At 47.4% G+C, this 23,455-nt stretch overlaps 1 protein-coding gene across 1 annotated transcript in view; it reads left to right on the top strand.

Annotated features, from left to right (window-relative positions):
* The first annotated feature begins 1,527 nt into the window (after positions 1–1,527).
* LOC119101754 (Down syndrome cell adhesion molecule-like protein Dscam2) overlaps positions 1,528–23,455 on the top strand; it is a 49,207-nt gene continuing 27,279 nt past the window's right edge. Inside the window, exons 1-6 of the mRNA XM_037225172.1 lie at positions 1,528–1,613; positions 3,294–3,414; positions 3,993–4,161; positions 4,375–4,496; positions 6,312–6,442; positions 21,915–22,068. Coding sequence (XP_037081067.1) covers positions 1,535–1,613; positions 3,294–3,414; positions 3,993–4,161; positions 4,375–4,496; positions 6,312–6,442; positions 21,915–22,068 — 776 coding nt within the window. The 5' untranslated portion in view covers positions 1,528–1,534. The remainder of the gene's footprint in view (positions 1,614–3,293; positions 3,415–3,992; positions 4,162–4,374; positions 4,497–6,311; positions 6,443–21,914; positions 22,069–23,455) is intronic.

Here is a 23,455-nt window from a genome sequence, read left to right as displayed (position 1 = left end):
AACGTTTCGGGTTGTGTTTCGAGTCCTTTACTGGATGAAACATAAATACTTGACGTTTAGTATCAGCTGTCAGCTATTAACACGCGCCCGGGTGGCCGGCTAGACACCCTTCGCACGGATGGGGGGTCGATTTGCCCCCCCCCCCCTCCCCTGCGATCTCAGGAACTAAACGAGCTAAAGACACGAAATTTACAGGGTGTGTTGACCTGTACGTGAAGTCACTTAGGTCAAAGTTTGAGCTTCCTAGGTCATGACCTTCAGGTCAAATAAGGTCAAACAAGGTCAAATTCCGGATTGGTCTCCTGAGTGCCCCAGAACCTAGGCAACTGTTTCTAAGCAAAAGATAACAAGCCCCTTTGAGGTCAGTGATCTTGTTTGACCTTTTGGAGGTCATGGTGACCAAAATCACGCAAGACTGCTCTGAGTTTTGCATTTGAATAAGCGACAAAGATTATGCTAGGCAGTGTGTTCCTGAAGCAGAATGCCGACTCGGGTCATCTTAGGTCAATGAGCTGTTCTGACCTCTAAGAAGTCAATGGAAGACGTATAAGGCGGATCCTGCTGTCAATAAATTCAAAATGAGCACCACAAACTATCCCATACAGTAAGCGGTACAGTAATACAACAGGTTGGTTTTGACCTTGGTCTGACCCTTATACCTGACCTTAGGGCAACGCCATGTGCTCATTTAACATTTTGGTGCCTAAAAAACTATCTCAGAGATGGATGGCTTCGTCAAACTCTCCGTTATTGTATCAGATTGGACGATCCCCTAGAAATTGCCTTCGCTGAAACCATGGTCTGACTTTGGCCTGCCATAGGTCGGCGACCTTACAAGGTACACCCAAATTTTTGATGTCAAACGATCCGCTACAGCTGTCTACAGCTATGCAACATTTGGCGCGGCTACGCCGCGTCCTTCGGAGACCATTCTGAAAAAACCTTTGGAGGGGTCAATTTGACTACCCGAGCACGTGTTAATAAGAAAGCACAGGTTGAAAAGTCAGCTTTAACTGCTTTGCATCACTCATTGCCTCTTTGCATCGACGTTCAGTGGCATACATTTGGTCCAAGTGAGCACCACTAATTGGCAATGCACCAACAGTGTCGCACGTCAGTTGTACGAACCGGTTCAAGAACAACAGCTGTGGTCGAAACAAGGGCTCTGAAATTGAGCTGCTGCGAGAGCAGACCAGCGGAATCATACCACAGTAGGCGCCGAAGAACACTGCAAACGAGCAGGGTGTCGCTATGCGGTGTGATAGTCGTTCCTGTGGTGACCTTCCTCTGGTGTCCGGCGAGAAAGAGAGAGAGAGAGAGAGAGAGAGAGAGAGAGAGAGAGAGAGAGAGAGAGAGAGAGAGAGAGAGAGAGAGAGAGAGAGCGAGAGAGAGAGAGAGAGAGAGAGAGAGAGAGAGAGGAGGCACACCGGCGCGCGTTCTGTCGTGCCGATCAAACCCGCCGTCCCTCTCTGCAGGTATCGGATGTGGGAGCACCGCCTGCTGATCGGCGACGCTTCTGGCGCGTGACGACGGCATGCTGGTCCGATGTCGGACCACCAGCGGACTGACGGGAACCTCCAGTCGGAGTGGCTCCGCGCGGCTACGAGTTCAAAGTGAGTGTTATTGTTTGCTGCTAACTGTTTATGTTGCTATTGTATCGCAGTGACGATTTCTCGCATCGCGTTAAATCGTCACTGCGCGTGCGTCTGTTGCGGAGTTTGATCACCGCGTCCGCGTGGGTCACCGGCCCTCGGGAGCGGCCGGCGCTGGGTCACGTGACGCCATGGGTCGCGTCTGGACCGTGCCCCGTGGCGGTGACCCTCCAACGGCAGGCTGCCTGAGTAAATGGCGGCGGATGGCCGGCAGCACGACGGGTACCGCGCTGTGGGAGGATTGCTGTTGACAAATACGGCGCAAGGCTTTATTGATAGCTAAATCCTTCTTTTGCTGAGGTTAAAAGTAAGAAAGTAGTACTGTGTCCTGACTTATCAATCCATGTTTTGAGTCCTTCATTCACTTCGTGTCTTCGGTCGGTGTATCTGTATGGAAGTTTCGTCTGTTTGATCACGGCATGTTGCTGCGCACTGGACGCAAACCCAAGGTGCGATAGTGTTGAGCGCAAACAACAACTTGTGCCCCCAATCTCCTTAACTTTTCCCTCACTCGGGGACTGGCGTATGTAGGTGGCCAAATTACCCGAGTTTGTCACGCCCTGACCCGTCAGCGTCAGACTTGTCCTGCAGTTGACCAAAGTCGGATCGTTTGGGTCCAGCTGCGAGAGACGCTAAGCGAGGGTCTGACACGCTTACGTCAACCGAGGGCTAGTCTGGGGCCAAGCAGTGCAAGGCGGCTGCGGCCACTTATATTGTAGGGTCTAAACGATGTTGAACGTTTCTTTTGCATGAACAAGTACGCACAAGAGAGAAATTGAACTTGCTTAGTTAGACTACTGATGACTGAACTCGAGGCCGCTGCCTACCGAGAACAGCTTTATACGGGCATCTGATCTCAGGCCCCATGGCAACTGATTCCATGCACATAATTTTCCCCGCACTGCCTCCTTTCTTTCCGTTGTCAGTAATCTCTCCGTTTTTTTTCTCGAATTGTGCTTTTCCAGCCTTGTTTTCTTTAACGCTTAAATGATTTCACTCTATTTTGGGAATTCCAAGAGAGTTTTCACACCATCCTTTTGGTTGGCTCGTGACTTATTGTAATCCCTATGACCGTAAAAAGATGAGGCGTTAGCGAACAGGCAGCAATCCTCGACATAAACTCCTAGTAATATCCGCTCTTCCCAACGTTATGACCATACACGGTCCTATAACATCTACATACTTGCAATGCCACAATGAAGATGCTTTCGGATGTAAATTGTGAGGTACTATGTGATGTATCATAGCTCACCACACTCTGCCACCTTGCTGGCAAAATGATCCCATCTGTCTTCTTTAACAAAATCGTTGTGTATGGCGCGCATTCCGTGTGCCTGGTGCAGTGAAAAACATTCTGGTCAAGCAGGAGTCCACTAAATTGGGTTCTTGACCATCGTTAGGAGTGCTTATACCTTTAATTCGCTAAAACCGTGTAAGATGCTTGTATATTAAATGCTGCTTGAGCTGCCGGCTTATGATCTGCATGCAAAACCCAATTAAGATCCGGCCGATTTGGGGTCTAATCACGGCCATTCCCCATGCCAGAATTAGCCGTCAGTGCTGATATGACACGGCCGTCGGGGCCGGCAGGGCCTCACGCCGGCGATTGGCTGGCCGATGTTCGGGACGTGATTATTACAGAGTCGATGGGGAGCAGGGCACCGCGCCTGTGGGCCGCGCTCCCCGACGTCATCAGGGTGGCGGCTGGAGCGGACGCTGAGCTGTACTGCCTGGCCGAGGGTTACCCGTCGCCGCGAGTACAGTGAGTGATCCGTAGACCTGGCGCGGCGCGAGCTGTCTGCCGGACTTCTGGCTGAGGGTAGCTGACAGGGGGCGCGATGACGGAGCTGAGGGGGGCTAGCTGTCGACCGGCGATGTGACGGGCAGGGCGGGAACGAGCTTTCGGTGGTCTAGAGTAGAATTCGAAGGGGTTTGAAAGAGCGGTGCACGATCGGCTTCTGGGCGCATATTGTTGCCATGTTGCGTGCTCCTCACTGAAAAGGGACAGCCTGGGCAAGGATTCAATATCCTAACTGATAAAGATGGCTGAACTCATGCTCTTTATACGCATTGCTTATGTTTCCTGTTTATGAATTTCGTTTTCCTCGTGCCTTTTTCATTGATTGCGAAAGTTTCAGTGATATTGCGGCTGCACTAAAACTGACAATTTTTAGAGTATTTCTGAAAACTGGAATTCACCAGATGGCACACTTTTTATGTCAGACAAAAATCACCTGTCAAAAGCCTAGCACAAGTGTTGTGGAGCTGAACATTGTCCACAATTTCCGAGTGGAGCCACTGGCCGCTGATATATTTTCCCCGCCACCTCTTTACCCTCAGGTGGTTTGAAGTACGGGACGGCCACCCCTACCCGCTGTTCCCCGCGGGGCGAGTCGAGGTCAGCGGTGAGCGCCTGACCGTGCGCCGCGTGACGTCATCAGACGCTGGCCGGTACCGCTGCACGGCCAACTCGTCTGCGGGAGGCGCTGTTCACGAGACTACGGTGGAGGTTGGTGAGGAGTGAGAGGGGGGCTTGGGTTCGCATAAAGCGATAGGACGCACATCGTGGGAGGTTGTTGGCACCATATTGAAACGTCGTTCGTCATGAGTCGGAGACATAGACGCTTACGGTGGAGTGAAAAAGTCTTAACTGTGCTCCGGCCTTAACTGTGCTCTGGCTCTGTTCTCCGGCTGTAAATGCATGACTTTTGTTCGCTGACAGGTTGCTGTTCCCAGCCGGGTCGTAGTCCGGCCTAGCCAGCTGGTTGTCAACGCAGGACAAACGGCTCAGCTGTCCTGTGACGTCACTCCAAAAGAACTTTCGTCTGACGTCACCTGGATCAAGTAAGAGTCATCAGCATCGTCCGCAAATCCGCTCTTGCGGCTGCTAAGGGTCTCACGTGCAGGGCCGCATTTGCCGTTGGTTAGCCATTTTTGCAGCATTGTTTGGAAAGAACGCGAAATAGCCAAGGCATTTCCTCGAAACAATTTGTACTCTATAGAACATTTTTGGTGCATTTTGCAATCCATGGATAAGGAACATGTTGCCTAAGGCAAACTTCCAGTGCCTTATCAGGTGTCGTTTACGCGTCTGCGATAACTCAGCGCGATTTGGCTGCGAGGGCATAACATTATTGCTCCTTTTTTGGTCGCGGTCCAAAATTTGATATGTATATAAATGCATATATAGTTTTACTTGAGCCTGAACATATTTCACTAGGCAGTCGACTGAATGCATAACAGAACGTTGTCGATCTGTGTTAACTGCAAATGTTACCAACACCGGGAGCAAAGGTATTCTTCCAAGCTTTCGCTTCGGTGACAGGTGGAAATAAATTTCTCTGCAGCACCCTTTTTCTTTGTATGCTTCTCTGAACCACGGGTCGAAACACCACAAAGTTGGATGATTCGAAAGCCCAAATTCCCTCCAATGAATCACGAGACCGCAGACGCGTTAAACATGGCATCGTGAGCTGCAGTATTCCGATTTTAATGGCAAATTGACCTTAAACGTGGCCAGTGTGGTCTGACCAGTTAACACAAAACCACGACCAATTGCGTGGTGTTGCTGAGACCAATCCTCTGTTTGTATATTCTGTTGCTGCATTGTTCCCAGTTTGGAAATGGCAGGCCTATCCGTTCGTGTTATGAAAAAACTGCGAATCTGGCGAGGATTTAGTGGACCTTATGTTCCTCCATGGTTTATTCGTCAGTTTGGGTAAAATCAAGACGAAATATGAACATTCCGAGCGTATTGTTATGCGCCTGATTGTTTTTTTCTGGATTCTACAACACGATATTTGAACCGTATGAACGGTTCGGAACTATCGGTGTACTGCACGATATAAGTACACAGCCTAAGGTATTGCACTTCTAAAATTGCATGAGTTGTGTTCATGGCACAGTAATTGTGCTGCATAGATATATCCATACAGATGGTTTAACTGCATTTCCTTAAGTTCGGTTCGGTTCGGTTAGGTTCGGTTAAGTTAGGTTAGGTTAGCCTAAGTGCGACATGTACTCGCAAAAGTTTGACGTTAATTTATTCGGTTACACTAGCTGCCTGTTTATAACGTTAAAACATCTCCCACTCTCTCCCCAAATGTTTATTTAAAAACGCTGATGAATGGCTACAAAAGGCTTGACTGCGCTTCTCAGTTTTGGAAGAAAGGACGTAAGTGTGATAAAATTTTGACTCATAGGAATGCTGTGCAGTTATTTACGGTTTTTCGACACGCAACGCTTTGAATTTTATTCCTCCGTATGGAAAATATCCTCCCGAATAAACCTTATCTGGACAAGACGTAAGCCAATACAAGCCGCTCTGCTTCCCAAGTCCCTCACAGCTCGGCTTGCCGTTACCTAGAGTGATTTTAGTGTCGCCTCCATCACACCACAAGACCGACGAACCTTTCAGCAAGTTCCCTCGGGACGGCAGCCACTGAAGAAAACTCCACTCGATGCCGAACAGGATGTTTTCAGGCAGAAACTTCCAACCGTTTGCGAAGCGTGGCGACTAGCTTCAGATTTCCGGCCGGCACCATTGTATATTTTAGCCGCCCACGTCTGCTAGTGGTCTGTATTTTTGGACGAAATGGCCACCATTGTGTGTATTAACCGGACAACCGGCGATGTAATGCAGGCCTGTGTGGTCCCCAGAGACGGCCGCCTGTTGGGAGTTCCGGCCGGACAGCTGACCATCCGCCTGCGGGATGGTGACCCATCCGTGGCCGGCATGTACCAGTGCCACGTGCCTGGTGACCTCGGTACAGCACAGGTCAGGGTTGGAGGTAAGAATCGCATGCATTTCGTGGGCAATCAGTCAAATTTTGATGACCGGGTTTGTCTGATACTCACGCAGACTTGATTTGAAAAAATGGAGACTTAAATTAGTTTCAAATTGAATTATTTTTATAACGATCGCCCATTTTTTTGGGGGGGATGCTTTAACCGTGCCACCATGTACTGATGCGTAGCTTATTTTAACGCGAGTGTTTCACATTTGTATAGGGGTTTGAACCGAGATAGCCATTTTGAAGATCATTCAGTGCTGTTGACGAACCCTGCCATTCCCAAGACTTAATGCCTTCTGACTTCAGAGCTAGACGCCCGCGAACTTGTGCAGACGTTTTCGTGCAGACTATTCTAAGGTCACCCAGGTGTGTACGGCGCCACGGAAACGTCTCGCGAATATCGCCACGCCATTGGCCATGCGGTGCGCGAGGCCAAGATAACTATAATCGTCGAGTTATTCGTATCTGGTGCACGTCAAGACCATTTCTAGCACAAGTTAAGTTTGACAGGTTGTAAATCAATTGTATGCATGCAGCGCAAGTTTCGAACACGATCGATATTCCGATTACTTTGATTAGAGTCACAGATGACAGAAATAAGCACTTAGGGCTTTGGAATGAAGGGGAATGGAGAACGGTGAGGTACATAACGGTGGCCAAGTCTACATGCGCCTGGGGGCCAACTGCCGGGACTGAACCTACACAGGGACCCCTCTTCGGGCACGTGCCTGGCGCCCAGACAGGGGCCCCCACCAAGGACTTTTCGCCCCACTCCTGACTGGCGTATGCAGCCTGCCCCGGACAGTCGGGCTGTCGCAAGGATTCAGGAGGCAGTATAGTACAATGCAGCGCATGAAGTGAGAAGGAGGATCATGGGGTTGGATGTTCGAACACGATTTTATTTGATTGTTTGATTCGTTTCGGCCTCTTCGTGCCAGTTCACGCCTGGGAAGAATTATTTCAAATAAATAGTGTAGTTACGCAAGTAAAGAAAAAGTTAATGACATGTTTGTTATGGACTTTTACATGGCTTCGAGGAGATCGGAAAGTCTCAGGAAGTTAAAAAGTAGGCTGAGTTAAGGCGGGTGGTCATCACCAGGGACGACCTTCGAACAGCATTCCATGTTGTGCCGATGACAATAGGCTTTCATAGCATTACGGTCTTGCTGAAACTTTGTTGCATTGAATAATGCTAGGCTAAGCTTTACAGGAATGATCACAAGACTAAGAACGGCGAGGAGGGCGATGTAAATATATGGCGCTATGGGTGAGTGTAGTATGTCCAATCATCAGACGAGCCAACGCCTTCTCCCCTGAACGGTCCTCATCATAAGCTGATGGTCAATGCGTAATGTCAGGTTTAATTTCATGAATTTGTGGCTTTTGGTGTCTGTCGTTGTCGTAACCAAATTTTTTGTTGTCAATATGCGGCTTTAAAAAACCCATAGATGTATGAAAATCGAGGATGTATGTAAGGGAAGGATTGCCAGAGCTTCCTTGGCCAGTGAGTTAGCCTGGTCATTCCCGTTATGCCTCTGCAGTCTGGAAACGCCAAAATTGTATGGCTTTGAAGGGAAATCTTGGTCGATAAGCGATTATCCAGTTGTCTTGGAATCTGAACAAATCACCATGGTGCTTGTTATACGAATGTGTTGTTGAATGTGTTGTGATGCAAGTCGAAGACCAAATAATTAAGCCAAGTAGAAGGATGTCATCGGATAACCGACCACTTTTACAGAAATGTGAAATTTAAAATTGCTGAACATCCGATGTGTTCGTTGGCCTTGGAGCCATCGGTGTGAGCAAAACAACTATTTGGACTTTTGGTACTTAGTGGTAACACGTGTGTTGGACATAAGCTATTCTGACAAAAAAGTTTGAGAACCTCAAAAAGAAGCAAAGCTCTACAGGTGGTTCAATGCCTTGGCGGCACTATTAAGGCAGGAGGCACGGAAGAATGTGGCAAGACAGCATTAATAGTGTTGCAACAAACCGTGGTGCAAGATGCGATGATGAGGCCTGAATAGCGTTTTACTGGTGCTGTGTGGATGTGGTGAATGCAAGGTAAGGTATTTATGGATGCAAATGCTGCGTGGTCAGGATGTTGTCGCACATTTGTGACCAGGGGTGAAAAAACCGTCGACACTCTCTCCCACCAAAGTGCGATGTCAGAATTTGTCTCCTTGGCTTTTTAATGAAGACCGTGAGCGCAAAATCGTATTGGCCAATACTTCTCAAGTGAGCTTCGGTCGGGTCGCGACAGCATCGTAGTTTTACCTATCATATCCCTGTCCAGATGCCTGTTTTGCTCAAACGCTTTCAACACCACGTAGCTGGCGACGATTTTTTGTATTTACACTGATTTCACCTTGGATATGTAGAAAACCGCACCGGCATGGTGTCAGTACAAAATGCCAAATACGCCGCGTACAATTCAGCACACAACGAAAGCCTGAGAACCCTGCCTACAGCACTTCAGCACTCGCCCTGAGCTCCAGAGCGTTAACCGCGCATGCAAAATTTGATCCAAGGCCTAACTCACGATGTCAGCACTCATTTTCTCTTCAACTGCTTGGAAAGGCAGGAACGATATGATTGGGATGCTCTGTGCCGGCCGATCACCGTTCCCGTGAGCACGCGCTTCACGTTGACGGACCGCCTCACGCAGTCAAACTGGTGACGCTTCTGAACAGCTCTTGTGAGATGTTCAGTATTGTTACATGACTGACAACCCAAAATTGACCTTCAGTCATCACACCATCAAATCCATGGCTATGCAGAGGCCATTTTAAGATCAACAGTTAGGACATGCTGCATTTCAGATGTCTCAAATCCAACCAATGCAGCTCATCTTAGTACCTGCAGTTTTCTGACTGAAGTTTGGTGGGTGCTCAGAACAGGGATGCAGAGATGATGGTTCAGAAGTGGCATCATCGTGGGCTCTGCTCACTGTGCGGGCAAATGGCATGACAATTAACTTGATAAAAAGGCATTACAAAACATCACACATCTTGGACACAGCACCATTGTCATAGGAAAATACCGGTAAGGCGCATGTCATACCATGAAGCACAAAGAGTGCTTGATGAAAGTGGTGGTGTGCGCCACAAAACAGCCTGATTTTTAATGGATGTTGTCACTTCCCCACTCAATATCAATACCCAAGAACTTGTTAAAGGATGATAAAATGCTCATCTGGCAAACAATGGGAAAGCTGGTGGTAACTGTAACTAAGGGCAGTATTTGATAAATTCGAATGAAGACGATTCATGATGAAAATAAGTCCTTAGGAACATTGTCTTCAACCAGCTGCTAAGCGTAATGTAACAATATTGCAATTGTAATGTTTGTTAAACAATGCACAGCTTGCCAGGAAACCTTAAACCACCATTCCATGGCTATCTTGAAATTAGCCTGAAAGTTTTGCCGTTTTAATAGCATTTCACACGGAATAAAAAATAAACCTAAGTAAGTTACCATCAATACCCAACCACCACAAACGGCATATTTGAAAATCTCACCAACAGTCTGATCTGCAGAAACTGATGACGCAGCTAGACTGGACGACCTACTTGGCATCTCAAAAGTGTTGGTGCCTCGTTCTCTGCCATCTGCACCACTGTTCATTCCGGTGGAAAATCAAAGCCAACCTATTTTACAACCCTTGACAAACCTTTCAAGCAAAAAAATGCATTAAACTATGCATTAAACTGCCCGCACAAACTGGGAAGTCATTATTTGTTACACTGTGTTATCTGCCACCAAATGAGTGATTCTAGCTGATTTCATTCACTGTGTTTGAAAGGTATGTAGGAATGTTTAGTCATACCTATCTACCTTGGGTAAATATTATTAAACGTTAGGTACTGTGCTGAATGAGCACTCATACTCACGTAGATTCAATTTAAACTCTTACCTTGGAGCCAAGATTCCCAGTTTCCACCTGCACCAAAACTTGAATTATTAAGGAAAATTGGCAACCCTTTGTGCTTAGTGTTCATGTGCCTTTTCAAGTTTCTTCTTTCCCATTAAAATCACAGTTCACGTGCCCACAGCGCACTTTCACACGTGATGAATGTTTACCTATGCCTGGCAACTGAACATACAGGCAAAGCTTCAACGCAGAAGACCCAAGGCTAAAAGAGACAAGCGCAAATGTCCCATCCTAATCGAGAAGTGCGATATATATTTGTTTTGCACCCAAAAATACGCGTAACCAGTATGCACGTAGTAAACGTTTCCGGCACAACAGATCGCAAGGCCGACCAAGCACCACCACGTGTCACATACAGCGTCGGATATGTAACGCACCAAATGGCGCTGAAAAAAGGACTGCTCAGGGAAACAAGCGGTAAAGGTTAAAAACACTCGGAAACCTGAGCAAGACAGACCCTTATAGAAACTAACTCTGTCTCGCCGCGTGATACCTTCTGGCCGCTAGTCTGTCTCCTTACTGATAAGGACACCAATACTTAATTCAACGTCGTTGTGTATGATGTCATTGTTGTCGTTCATAATTCCACAGCAAAATTGTTTTATCGTTGAAAAATGGAAAACTGACTTAGCAAGAAAACAGTTACAGTTGTTTGGGTAGCTCCTGGGCAGTTTGATCCTCATATTTTATGTCTCCCACCCTGATAGTCAAGTGAGTAGGTTTTTTCACCCCTGTTTGTGACACAGCGTAAGGTGTGTTTTGTGCGTCGGAGAGCTAGAGGCATAATGTGTGTGCCCACCTCAAGTGTCGAAATTGGAAAAGTGCGCACCGTTCCCTGTGCAATTCGAAAACATGTTTAGAATAGAACACAGAGATCAAAGAGCGTACTCACTTTCTTCGCAGATACTACGAAACCATATTCAACGATGGAAAAACTAAATATCCATCTAAATGTATTTGCGTGTGGCGGTCGGCACGGCACCGTGACCCGGGCATGCATCTGCGGTCGGCACCGCACCGTGACCCGGACATGCATCCGCGGTCGGCATTGCACCGTGACCCGGACATGCATCTGCGGTCGGCACCGTACCGTGACCCGGACATGCATCTGCGGTCGGCACCGTACCGTGACCCGGACATGCATCTGCGGTCGGCATTGCACCGTGACCCGGACATGCATCTGCGGTCGGCACCGTACCGTGACCCGGACATGCATCTGCGGTCGGCACCGCACCATGACCCGGACATGCATCTGCGGTCGGCACCGTACCGTGACCCGGACGTGCATCTGCGGTCGGCACCGCACCGTGACCCGGACGTGCATCTGCGGTCGGCACCGCACCGTGACCCGGACGTGCATCTGCGGTCGGCACCGCACCGTGACCCGGACGTGCATCTGCGGTCGGCACCGCACCATGACCCGGACATGCATCTGCGGTCGGCACCGCACCGTGACCCGGACATGCATCTGCGGTCGGCACCGCACCGTGACCCGGACATGCATCTGCAGTCGGCACCGCACCGTGACCCGGACATGCATCCGCGGTCGGCACCGCACCGTGGCCCGGACATGCATCTGCAGAAATTTAGTCTTCTTAGGCATTTTGAGCGAACATGTTCAGGGTGTTTTTGCATCGACAATTTGGATATGATGCCGAGAAGTTTGAACATGTACGGTACGGGGATAATGGATGACTAGGAGAACGGAGTGCAATGTTCGTCCAGCTGAGGACGAAAGTCCTGAAGCACCGTGCGTGCATTTACTAGGGATCACAACGGCAGACTTTGGAACGGAGCCCGTAACGTTCTGACCACTCGTGCATCTTGTTTCGGGCTGGGATCGTGGCAGGGTGTGGTCGTATCTTTCGTCCGAGCACAATCGCATTATCGCCAACAGACAGGTGATAAGTACATACCCGGCAGCACTGTCAACTAAATTGTAATCAGACAATTAAAGAGAATCGATGAGATGCAACTCCCATATTGGACGCTGCTCTTTAGATGGTGGATGGTCAGGAGCGGCGGAGCCGCATGCCACATGACATAATCTTGTGCCAGAAAGGAACCCCATGAGATTATGAGCTGAAGGGTCTAAAGGCCTCAGCTCGTGGAGCATGAAGAATTGGGCAGGTTTAAAAATAATGCCATAGGCAGAGCTAATGTCAAGGAAAAGGGCGATTGCACGATGTCTGAGTTTAACACGCGCCCGGATAACCGGTTGAATACCTTTCGCTCGGGCGGGGGTCAATTTGATCCTGCTGAGATCTGAAAACCTGAGAGAGCTAGAGACACCAGATGCACAGGGTGCATTGGCAGGTATGTGAACTCGCTTGTGTCATAATTTGACATTCCTAGGTCATGACATTAGGGTTTAATGAGGTCAAACAAGGTCAAACTCCAAATTTATGTCCAAAGTGCCCCCAGAACCTAGATACCCTGTTCGAAGTAAAATATCACTGGTGCTCATTAAAGGCCAGCGACCTTTTGGCCTTTCAGAGATCATGGTGACCAAAATCGTGCAAGGCTGTTCTGAGATGCATTTTATAAATGTCAAAGCTTACACTACACAGTATGTTTCTAAAAACAAATTATTAACCTGGGTCATTCCAGGTCAGTGACCTATTCCGACCCTGGAGAAGCCCACGGAGGATATATTGTATAATGTAGTTCCTGTGATCGATAAATTCCCAGTAAACATCAGGAACTATCCCGCATAGCAAGCCCCAGAAGAACAACGCACGTTGGTTCTGATTTTTGGTTGACCTTCATACCTGACCTGGGTCAATACAATTTATTTACTCAATTGTTACTTTGCCTAAGAACCTATTTCACAGATGTATGGCTTCGTCTAACACTCCGTCGTTGCATCAGATTGAACGACTCCCTAGAAATTGTCCTCGCTGAATCTATGGCCTGGTTTTGGCCTGCCGTAGAGAAGCGATCTTACAAAGTGCATCTAATTTTTGATAACAAACGATTCACTTTCCATTTGTCTATAGCTGTGCAAAATTTGACGCGGTTACGCCGCGCCGTCCAGAAACTATTCCGGAAACACCTTCGGGAGGGTAAAATTGACTGCCACCCGGACGTGTGTCAAAGGAGAGTGGAATGTCAGTCTCAAGTTAGATGGTATGGTCTGTTGTTCTGAGATTACCTGGAAATACACATTGATTTTTTAAGGCTGTCTCGTTTTACGAACCATGGAATTGGCTTGACTTCTATCCGCTCAAAAAGCTTTCTCTAGCGCAATGGCGCAATAATTTGGGGGAGGGGGAGTTGAGGCGTCTTAGCCTGGTTTAGGGCGGGGAATAATTACAGTATTCTTCCATGTATCAGGAAAGGCATGAGAGAACCATTGGTCACGAAAGACAGTCAGAACTAAATGGAGTATGTCTTTAGAAAGATAGATTGCGGAAACGAGAAGTGCAATTGATCATCGCCCACCGAAGTGTACCCGGTGGATTTAATTTCACTTTGGAGTTCCGGTAACGAGTGGCAAAAGTAAACTGCTGAATGTAAGTTCGCCAATAATGACGTCTGGCATTCCTTATAACTCGCCGAGCTCGAGCACGATCGTAATTTCGGACCTGAAAATGAGGTTCGTCAGGATGACGTCGAAACTAGCGGAAGGCACGTTTTCCGGCGTGCGATAGTATTTTTATTTAGATGGCTCGTCATGGTGACGGGATACGCTGTGATGGAGGCTTAGGGAGTGGAATTGTCACGATAGCTGCAACATGAGCAAAATGTGTCAAATATGAGACAGACGTAACATCCTTACTCCTCGGAGAAAAACCATGAGATTGGAGATATCGATACGTTACAACGCATTCATATCTCAGACATATATCTCCGAAACGCATCTACAACTCCATTCTCCTGTTTTTTTTTCTCCGAGGAATAAGGCTATTACTAATGTCTTATCTATGTGCATAATGCTCCTCGCAAATGCACTTAACAACTTACGTAAAATGTGTAATCGGGCCAACGGCTATCGCGTATCGCAGCGATCGTGGTTGACAGCACAAAGTTTGTGAAACTTGGCCCAGTCAGCTTCCCGATAATGCCAGCGGGCCGCATCACGCAGAATTCGCGCTGGATCGCGCAGTCGCGTCAGCGTGTGCATCTCCCTCAACAGTCCAATCACAGAAAGTCGCTTTTGAGGGACAGCACTGCAACAAGTCGATGGTGGTTTCCGTACTAGTTACTAAGTGGTGATGAGTGATATTTCCTTTGTTCAGCAAGACTTAATTATAAGCATCGATGAAATTTTCAACCAAACGCCTTTGGCGATTTCCGGTGCGGGTGCCATTACTCCAAGCTGGGCCGTGACCGTTCAAATTGCCGAGAATGAGAAGTGGGATGCGAAAAAGACTAACAAGCTGGTCAAATTACCTTGGGAATTCCGTATTATCATAATTTGGGGAATGTGGCAAGAACATGCATCGATGTTGTGGGTACGAAATTGCACAGAACATGCAACAACTTGAAGAGGTGTGGTGAAAGATGCAGCGCCACCGCACCTTGGCGACGCTCACCGTCTATGTCGTCGAACAATATGATAAGTGAGTTGGCATTTTAAGTCATAAGGGTCTGTGGGACGAAACGAAGTTTCCTCTGCAGCAAACATGACTGGAGTTAATACAGCGCAAAGCGCTTTTATTTCGGACCAGTTTGAACTAAGACCATGACAATTCCACTGCAATACAACAGACCAATAATGGTGAATGACCCAATCCCCACCGGTTGTGGGAGCTGACCGCACGAGACAGACCTTGGCCGACCATCGCCACCTTCCCCGGCGGGCGGAACGGCAGTCTTCGTTCGGGCGTGTTGCGGCTGGTGTTGTGCAGTAGAGCCCTTCACAGATTACATCGATCTACGAATTGTGGATCCATCCGCGGGCTGGATTGGACGGGACCAGAAATTTCCAACGAAACATGGAGTATGACTGGGCTGGTTTTTCAAATTTAGCAGCTGCCACGAATTGGATGCATTGAAAGCTTATCGAATGGAAATTACCATTAAATGTTCCCTGAAAGGCTCAGTAGTGACATCAACTCATACGAGAACCCGTAATGTAATATAATACGGTAGAGACACAAAGCAAGGCACAAAGGTATGTAGTGCGAAACTCAGCCACGTATTCTACAAACAGATTTTCAGATGAAGACATCACGTTGACAAATTGATATGAGAAGAAGATGCTCATATATGCGGCTATGGAAAACTAGAGGTCTTATGTCTTCCAAAGCATTCAAAATGTCTAATAATTTGCAAAGTTATCTCATCATAACACAACTACCAATCCTCTTGATCTTACCCGATGCCGACATCCTGATCGTGCATCAATGTGATTCAGGGCAGTTGTTTTATTCATTCAGGAGGCGTAACAGATAATCGTCGTGGTGCGGTTGTGAACTGGGAACCACTGAAACTGTCGAGTGGCATGTGTAGATGATCGTCATGGTGCGGTTGTGAACTGGGGACCACTGAGACTGTCGAGTGGCATGTGTAGATAATCGTCGTGGTGCGGTTGTGAACTGGGGACCACTGAAACTGTCGAGTGGCATGTGTAGATAATCGTCGTGGTGCGGTTGTGAACTGGAGACCACTGAAACTGTCGAGTGGCATGTGTAGATATGTTGCACCTGACCTGGAGTCTGGAAATGCTAGATATTGCTGTCATGCCTGTAGGTTATTGCGACCGGAGGCGATTTTGGCCCCTGCGATGTGGTGGTACTAATAAATTATTAGCTAGCATTATCGTGACATGGTTAGTAATCTGATAAACCCTGTTTGTTTTGATGTTCATGCTCAATTGCATTCCCAACAAGGAATGAGCTGTAATAAGTGTTTTAGCCCCACTGAGTTATGACAGCTTATTACACACTTCTCCAATGGAATAAAGAAACAGAAACAAGTTAAGGCACTCAAGTTAAACAAATTCGCGATTCAGATTTTAAAGTCTTGAACGCGGTAGCGGGTTGGTACGGATTTATTACACAGATTTGTCTTGTAACCGAAACCGAATCGGATTATACCGAGCAATTTAGGAAAAGCGGATTGGTGGGCGGACTGGCTATGGGCTGGCCAGACTGGACCGGACCGCATCCTGCAAGTACAGTACGTTAAAGGAAAGTGTTTCACCTTTATATGAGGCTTAAACAGAAATAGCCATATTGAGGCTCTTTTGATGCAGTTCACGTCTATGCCCTTTTAAAGAACCGAAACCTGTTGGTTCCTGAGCTACACGCCTGTAAAAGTCGGAAAAGGTCCGTTGGGAGACTATTTTAAAGCCACCTTGGTATTGATGTCATAGAAACGTCATGCGATCGCCGTCATAGTACAGGCTGTTTTCTGCGTATGGTCGAAAATAGCATGGCCGCTAACAGATTCGCAAAAGAGATGATGCGGCACATGATCAATCAATCAAAGCAATCGCGGAAGGATATTGGCTGTTAGTAAGATTTCGGTGTTGAATGCGTGTCGCGAACGCAAGCGTGAGGACTTTCAGGTTGTGCGGCACTCGTCGTCAACGGAGGCCAATGTTATAAAAAGTACACCGCTGTCTGCAAAGAGAGATATGACACAGAAAGACCGGCACTCTCCCTAATGTTATAAAAAAGGAGACGCGACGGCAAATCTTTTTTCATGCCGGCGTTTTTTTTCTTCTGCTGACGCATTGTTTACAGACAGCACAGCTGGCGCTTGCGCACCGGAGCAGAGAAAATTGCACGGCTTTATGGGTTAGCAAGGATTGTTAAAACTACGGGAATATTACAATAATTCTATATATGTATTTTACTAAATATCGCATGCATGTTGTATGACTAAATTGAAATATTAAACAAAAAATTAAGCCTTACAAGCAAGACTTCTTGAGTTTCATTACTATGAACCCCCCTTGAGACTGTGTTTTGGAGGGAACTCACGGTGGAATGCGGTGTTATAACCAAAAACCTGCGCAAAAATTGCAAGAAAACTTGCAATTTGATAGTCTCGTGAGTTGTGCGAGTGTGGGATCACACTTATTTGATATTTGTGTGTGAATCAGGCACTTGAAATGGGTGCGACCACTGATGGTGCGTGCCAGTGGCTTGTATTGATTTAGATGTGATGAGGCGTGCGCGTGCGAGGTTTGCACTACTGAGAGAAAACATTGCCTTGGTATTTTTAAAGTCGTATGGCTCACAATTAAGTGTGACATATCGATGCCTGCCTCCATCTTTATGTTCACGTTTGAACATGACGAGGTAACGATGCCAGCAAACCGAAAAAAACGCTAGGATTTCCTGTGCTGCAGGGGTGTACAAAGGCAATTTGTTACTTTCTTGTGATCTTGCCACCATTTTGAGCCTATCGAGTATTACAGTATGAATTCATCCATAGCATGTCATTATATTAGCAATTTATTTTGGCAGTAGGGCAGGTCCGTGCGGCTCGTTAATGTGCTGCTTGGCAAAAGCTCACATAGCAAAGCTTTGCAAAATTCCTATGCCGTAAAAATTCTGAAAATACAGTGCTGTATTATTATGGATGCACATACTACTGCCTTAACAAGTTTTGTATGCAGGCAACATTGCTCGTGAGTCATCATTGCCATGGCCACTACAACTTGGCCTAACACATGGCCACTACTGTAAGATGCTGGGTGCTGTGAAAGGTGAAAAAGTATTGCTGTTGGTGCCTTGGATGGCACTCAATAATATTTTGTTCATGAGCCTTGTGTGCGCTGGCTGCTTCGTCACTTCCTTGCATTTCGCCTATCTAACCACAAGTACACGCACTTGTCATGTCTCCAACCTTGCGGAAGGTCGACAAGTTCGCAGTGCCATTTCACTGTATGTAATATTTTCTTGTTATACATGCGTTATTACTTGCGTGAACAATACTTTTGAGCGTAGCACCTTGGTAAATGCGGCATGTGGCGTGGTTGTGGAAGCAGAAGACGTGTTTATGTATTTTTCATCTACGCTTTGTGGACTCGCAAAACAGGCCGAGCAAGTGATATCACTTATTGGTTGTGCGCTTTGCCGAAAGTAATTTGCATATTGTATCATGTGTTTTTGGTCAGTCAAATGTCAGATGTGGGGCTAGTTCAAGAATGCACCCTGGACACATCTTCTCATGATGGAATTTTTATGAAAGCAGCAGGAATTGCAGTACAAAAACCGCATCATTGTTCATTGTGTCATGCCACAGCAGAGCACTGAGGTAGTGCGTCAATGACACTGTCGACCCGTGTCATTACACAATGTACCACATTGGTTGACTACTCTCTGTCAAGCCTATGATATGACAGTTTTTAATCTATGAATCACTGGTAACAACTGATTTAACACTACCAAAGGACTATCAACAGCGAGAATGCAGTTGCATCACAATGGTTATATCAGGGTTAACTAGTGATTGCATAAATAATCCCGAGCAAGAAAAGCATTATTGGTAGCTCAACCTTACCATCTTTATCATAGCAATAGCAATGCTTTGAGAATCACTTCATAGCAATGTTGCAGATTTATTGTTAATATCTGCATATGACTGCATTTCCAGCCACAAATTATAAAAAGTTACTAGTGTGCACATCACAATATATCAATGTCAGGACTACAGCACTGGAGGCGAGGATAGGCCGGCAATACAGTATTGACATTCTCAACAGTCCTTGGCAGGTTTCGGTACGACATTCATGACACTACATGACAGTTTCCACAGCATGTCGTGCTTTGATATTAGCAACCTGCCATAAAAGCTGGCGATCGCTACGATGTGGATGCCAAACAGTCCACCAAAGCATTGCCTACGGCCAGTACCAAGACAGCAAAATCCACAAAAAGCTACTTGCTAATCCACCACCGGACACAGGGCCCGCGACGAGGACGGTCGGCTGGCGCCAGCTTTCGTGCGTTTCGAGATATTCTTTAGACCTGGTTACCAGATGCTGCCACGTATTCTGTCGTCACAACACGATTCCATGACGCCATCAAACAATGACATAATGGGGCGCATTTTTACGAACTTTGAAATTTTGCTGCCTAGGGTTGTTTTTGAACCTTGAAAGCTTACCAATAGTTACAAGTAAGCTTTTCCCATCATATCTGATGTTTATCTCCATATCTTCCAATGTGGAACATTCTCTTTAAGTGCTCTATTGTGCAGGAAAAAAGATTGGGGCCCTTCGCATATCGGAGCTCAGGTGCAAAGACCGTGCTTTTCGTAGTGTTCCTGGCGAAGAGAACATAAGTATTTGCGCTGTTGTCGCAGAACTCAGCGCGGTTTGGAGCAGAGTCTCGGTCTGGGCACTACCGGCTGTTTTTGTAACTGGTGATCCGTTGGGTGAATTTTAAGATTGCGTGGATCTCAAAACATTTGATTCTGTTGTGATGACCACAAGACGTCAAATGTTCCGAAGAAGTCATTCTTGTAACAGTGCGACACAACGACAAAAGGGCCGAATGGATCGAGAATTGGCTCAGAAGTCTCGCGATTCCTGGCCATTGTCGAGCGAGGATCAGCATCAGAGCGAGCGGACACCGGGGTGGTCGAAGCCAAGTGAGAGTCGTAGCCAGAGGCATTGGACGAAGATGGATGCTGTCCACACATCCTGGTGGAAGTGTTGGAACTAATGGAATGGGCCTTGGGCGCGCGAGGGTCATCAGGTGAAGTGGCAGCCAAAGCGGGGCTCGCAGCAACTCCGGCGTCTTTATCCAACGGAGTATCGATGTCAGGGGTCGAGTTCGAGTCTGTGCCAGTCTTTCTTCTTGCCCTTATCACGCTTCCTCATGGAGGTGGGGGGGGGGGGGGGGGGGATCGGGAAAAAACAAACGGAAACTGAGTGTAAAAGTGTGCGTTTTAGGTGAATGAAAATGAAATGCGACTAAAACGACGAAGAGAATGGAGCTCCCTATCTACCAGCCGCAAATGGAGCCACAGCATCGGTGTAGAGAAAGGGTCTCGCTAATTCTGGTGGTGGCACCGAATGGGTCGACTAGGCCTCCTGATTAAATCTCCGTTGAACGTGAATCACGTGCTGTGCCACACAGTATAGCAAGTTGAACGGTGGTAGTACTTATGACAGAAACAGGACTGGGAACTGAATAACTTAACAAAAGTGTCTTAGCCGATCATGGGAACAAAGTAAACAACATATCACCGATCAATATGCAAGACCACCAGAAAAAATAATAAAAAACAAGCAAATAACAATATTCGGGTTTTTCCAACAACCCATCGATACAACGACACCTCTCAAAATGTGGAAGTACCACAGTGAGTAAGTCAGATCGTCCGTTAAGATGAAAATTTTGCACGGCCATTTTGGCAGCCGCTCTGACGTCATACAGTCTTCCTAAGACGTAATCAAACGATGACATATTGGGCACTACGTGAACTAAATAGTGATGTTTTGTCAGCCAAAACAGTTTTTTTTAGCTTAAACCGTCCCAATAATCACGAGTGAACATATTTCATCGCAGCTGATGCTTGCCTCAATATCTTCGAGCGTGGAACATTCCCTTTAAACCTTCTCCATTCTTGCTTGTAATCAATCCCTACACTGATATGCCATGGCATGACATAACAGACAATTGATTGCAAGCTTTGAGCGTGGCGCCTTGTTTCTTTCGCACAGCGTGGCCGCACGGCCGCTCGCGCACGTGCCCTCACAATGCGTTAAGAGATGCTGCACCGCACTGCATGATGCTGTAACGCAGTATTCGTGGGCTTTCTGGTCTTCGCCGCATGGCCCGAAGATAACTGACTGCGTACCGTAACGCAGTACATTTGAAATGGTCATGTCGTGGTTCTCCTAAGCCCTGAGAGCGGCATCCTACGTCATTTGCATATCAGCGTGCCTGCATATGAACTGGAAGAATGGGTTTGTGTTGCTCACGACTTTAATAATAATAATAATTACATGACTCAAAACTATCAGGACATTGATCATGAGTATGGAGAGTTTGTTAAGCTTATCATGAGTTCATAAGCCTTATTCTGATAATAATCGACCTTCAGTGCACCAAAATGTATCGGATAAGCGACATGCTCAATGAATCACTGTCTACTGACTTGCAGACTGTGTGCGTCGCCCGGGTGGCACCATGTTAATGCAACGGGGAAAAATTTTACCCCGTTCTTTTTACCAGACCATGCAAGAAAAGACAACGTGCAGGGGTCTTTTAATTGTTACACATTCTTATGTTGTTTGCCATGACACGGCCGCCCAACGTCAGTTAGCCCCCCTTCCTTCGCATCTGAAGCCGACCGCGACGTGTGCTTTGCCGGACCGAGCCGAGCCGAGCCGGCCACCGTCTTTGCGGTCCGAATCTACGGCCTATGGGTGAGCTGTCCTGCGTCTCTTCGATCACGTGGACTGCTCCCATCGTTCCCTTCATGAAATTGGTAACTGGATGGGAGACGCGTCTCGAGTAGAGACAACCACATCACATCATCACCTGCTGACCAGGTCCCCTCGGCTGAGGACGTCAGCGTGGTCAACGGCCGGCGCGGCTAACCAGGCCCCGTCTCCGACAGCGTGGCCGGCCCGCCTACTGACCTCGCTGGTGGACCAGACGGTGCAGCCCGGGTCAGGCACGGCCGTGACCTTGACCTGCACGGCCGCAGGTTCGCCGCCGCCGCGCTTCACCTGGACCAAGGACGGCGTGATTCCGCCGCAGCTGGGGGGCAGGTGAGGACGGAAGCGCCCCCTACCCCCCCCCCTCCCTCTCCACCAGGGCCTCGGATAACATGTTAACTGGGGGAGGGGTAAATGCCCCCGCAGTGACCGAAATTTCCCCCCAGTGAGCTTATTTTGCCCCTCCAGTGGGAGATCAAATAGAGGTAAGCAAAAACGGCAATGCACTGCCTGAATAGAGGAATCAGCAATGCTGGAATATGGCTGAAGCTCACAATTACGAGCGACGACGTTATTACCTTTCTTTATAGTTTTTCACAGCGTCTTTTTCCTAACATGGTAACTTCTTGGCAGCCGGCGGTTTTTTCTAATCAGGCCGCGTTTCATCTTAACTATCGTGCTACCAATAGTCGAAATCCTGTTCTACGATTGGTCCGGCGGCCATGATGGATTCGTAACGCGAAGGGTATGACGTCACACTTGTCGACTACTGGGTTCGCAAAAGGTTTTAACATCTCGGCAGTCGGCGGGGCGTCCATGAACATGGCAGCGCGCAGCGCAAGCGACATCTTTTTAGTGCTTTGGCTTTTTCAGTTAATGTGCGGGCTGCTAGGGATTAAGCGGAACATCTTTTTTTAAGCTTGCGACTTGATGATAGGTGACTGGTTCTAAGCTCACAAACTTATTTTTCTTCCCAAATTTGATTGGCACAGGTGCGCGGCTAATGTAACGCTTTCGAGTAGTCAGTAGCTGGTATGAAACAGTAGCATTCGAGTGGGCTGGGTTTGTGTTTGTCTACCAATAACACAGTGGTTGAAATGAAACGCGGCCTAAGGCACTTAACGACGCAGCATATACAAATTCGTTACTTGACAACGGCGGCAAACCCGCGGTTGGTAGAAGCAAGGCCCTATAAGCGTTAATTGAATTGTGTGTGGTGGATCCGTTGTCGATTGGTGTAATCGTTCAGGTCTCTGGGTTCTGCAATGAACATACGGCGGTTATCTGCAAAAAGGTAGCTATTTGATGCTCTTTCATTCCCAGTTTGCTGTGCACTGTGCAGTTGCTTCTTTTGGGTCTACGGAGTCCCAAGACAGGGCAAGAAAGCAGGAAAGGCCTGCCGCACTCTGCAGGTCTGAATGGCGTGGCTCACTATAACTAGTGGATTTCGTGGCATGCCATAAGCAGGAGATAGAAGCAAACTGAAATATTGTATGCAATTCGCAAAATATCGAAATAATCAGGGATTCATAGCTGTGGAAAGGTGTCAAGGGAAGATTGAGGAGTGTGTTAGCCTTGGCGGGAAGGGGAGGGATGGAGAGACAAAGTTGTTTATTGCGAACTGTAGGTAAATACACGCGTTCCACTCACTACTTAGCCCGAATTTCATTTGGCATGACCGATAAAAATTTCCATTTCCTGGGGAATAACATTCAGCCAA

This window comes from Pollicipes pollicipes, unplaced genomic scaffold (genome assembly GCF_011947565.3).
Source record: "Pollicipes pollicipes isolate AB1234 unplaced genomic scaffold, Ppol_2.1 Scaffold_4881;HRSCAF=5763_pilon_pilon_pilon, whole genome shotgun sequence".
In the NCBI taxonomy this organism is placed as follows: domain Eukaryota; kingdom Metazoa; phylum Arthropoda; class Thecostraca; order Pollicipedomorpha; family Pollicipedidae; genus Pollicipes; species Pollicipes pollicipes.
The sequence above is the reverse complement of the archived record's forward strand: the minus strand, read 5'-3'. Positions and strand labels throughout refer to the sequence as shown.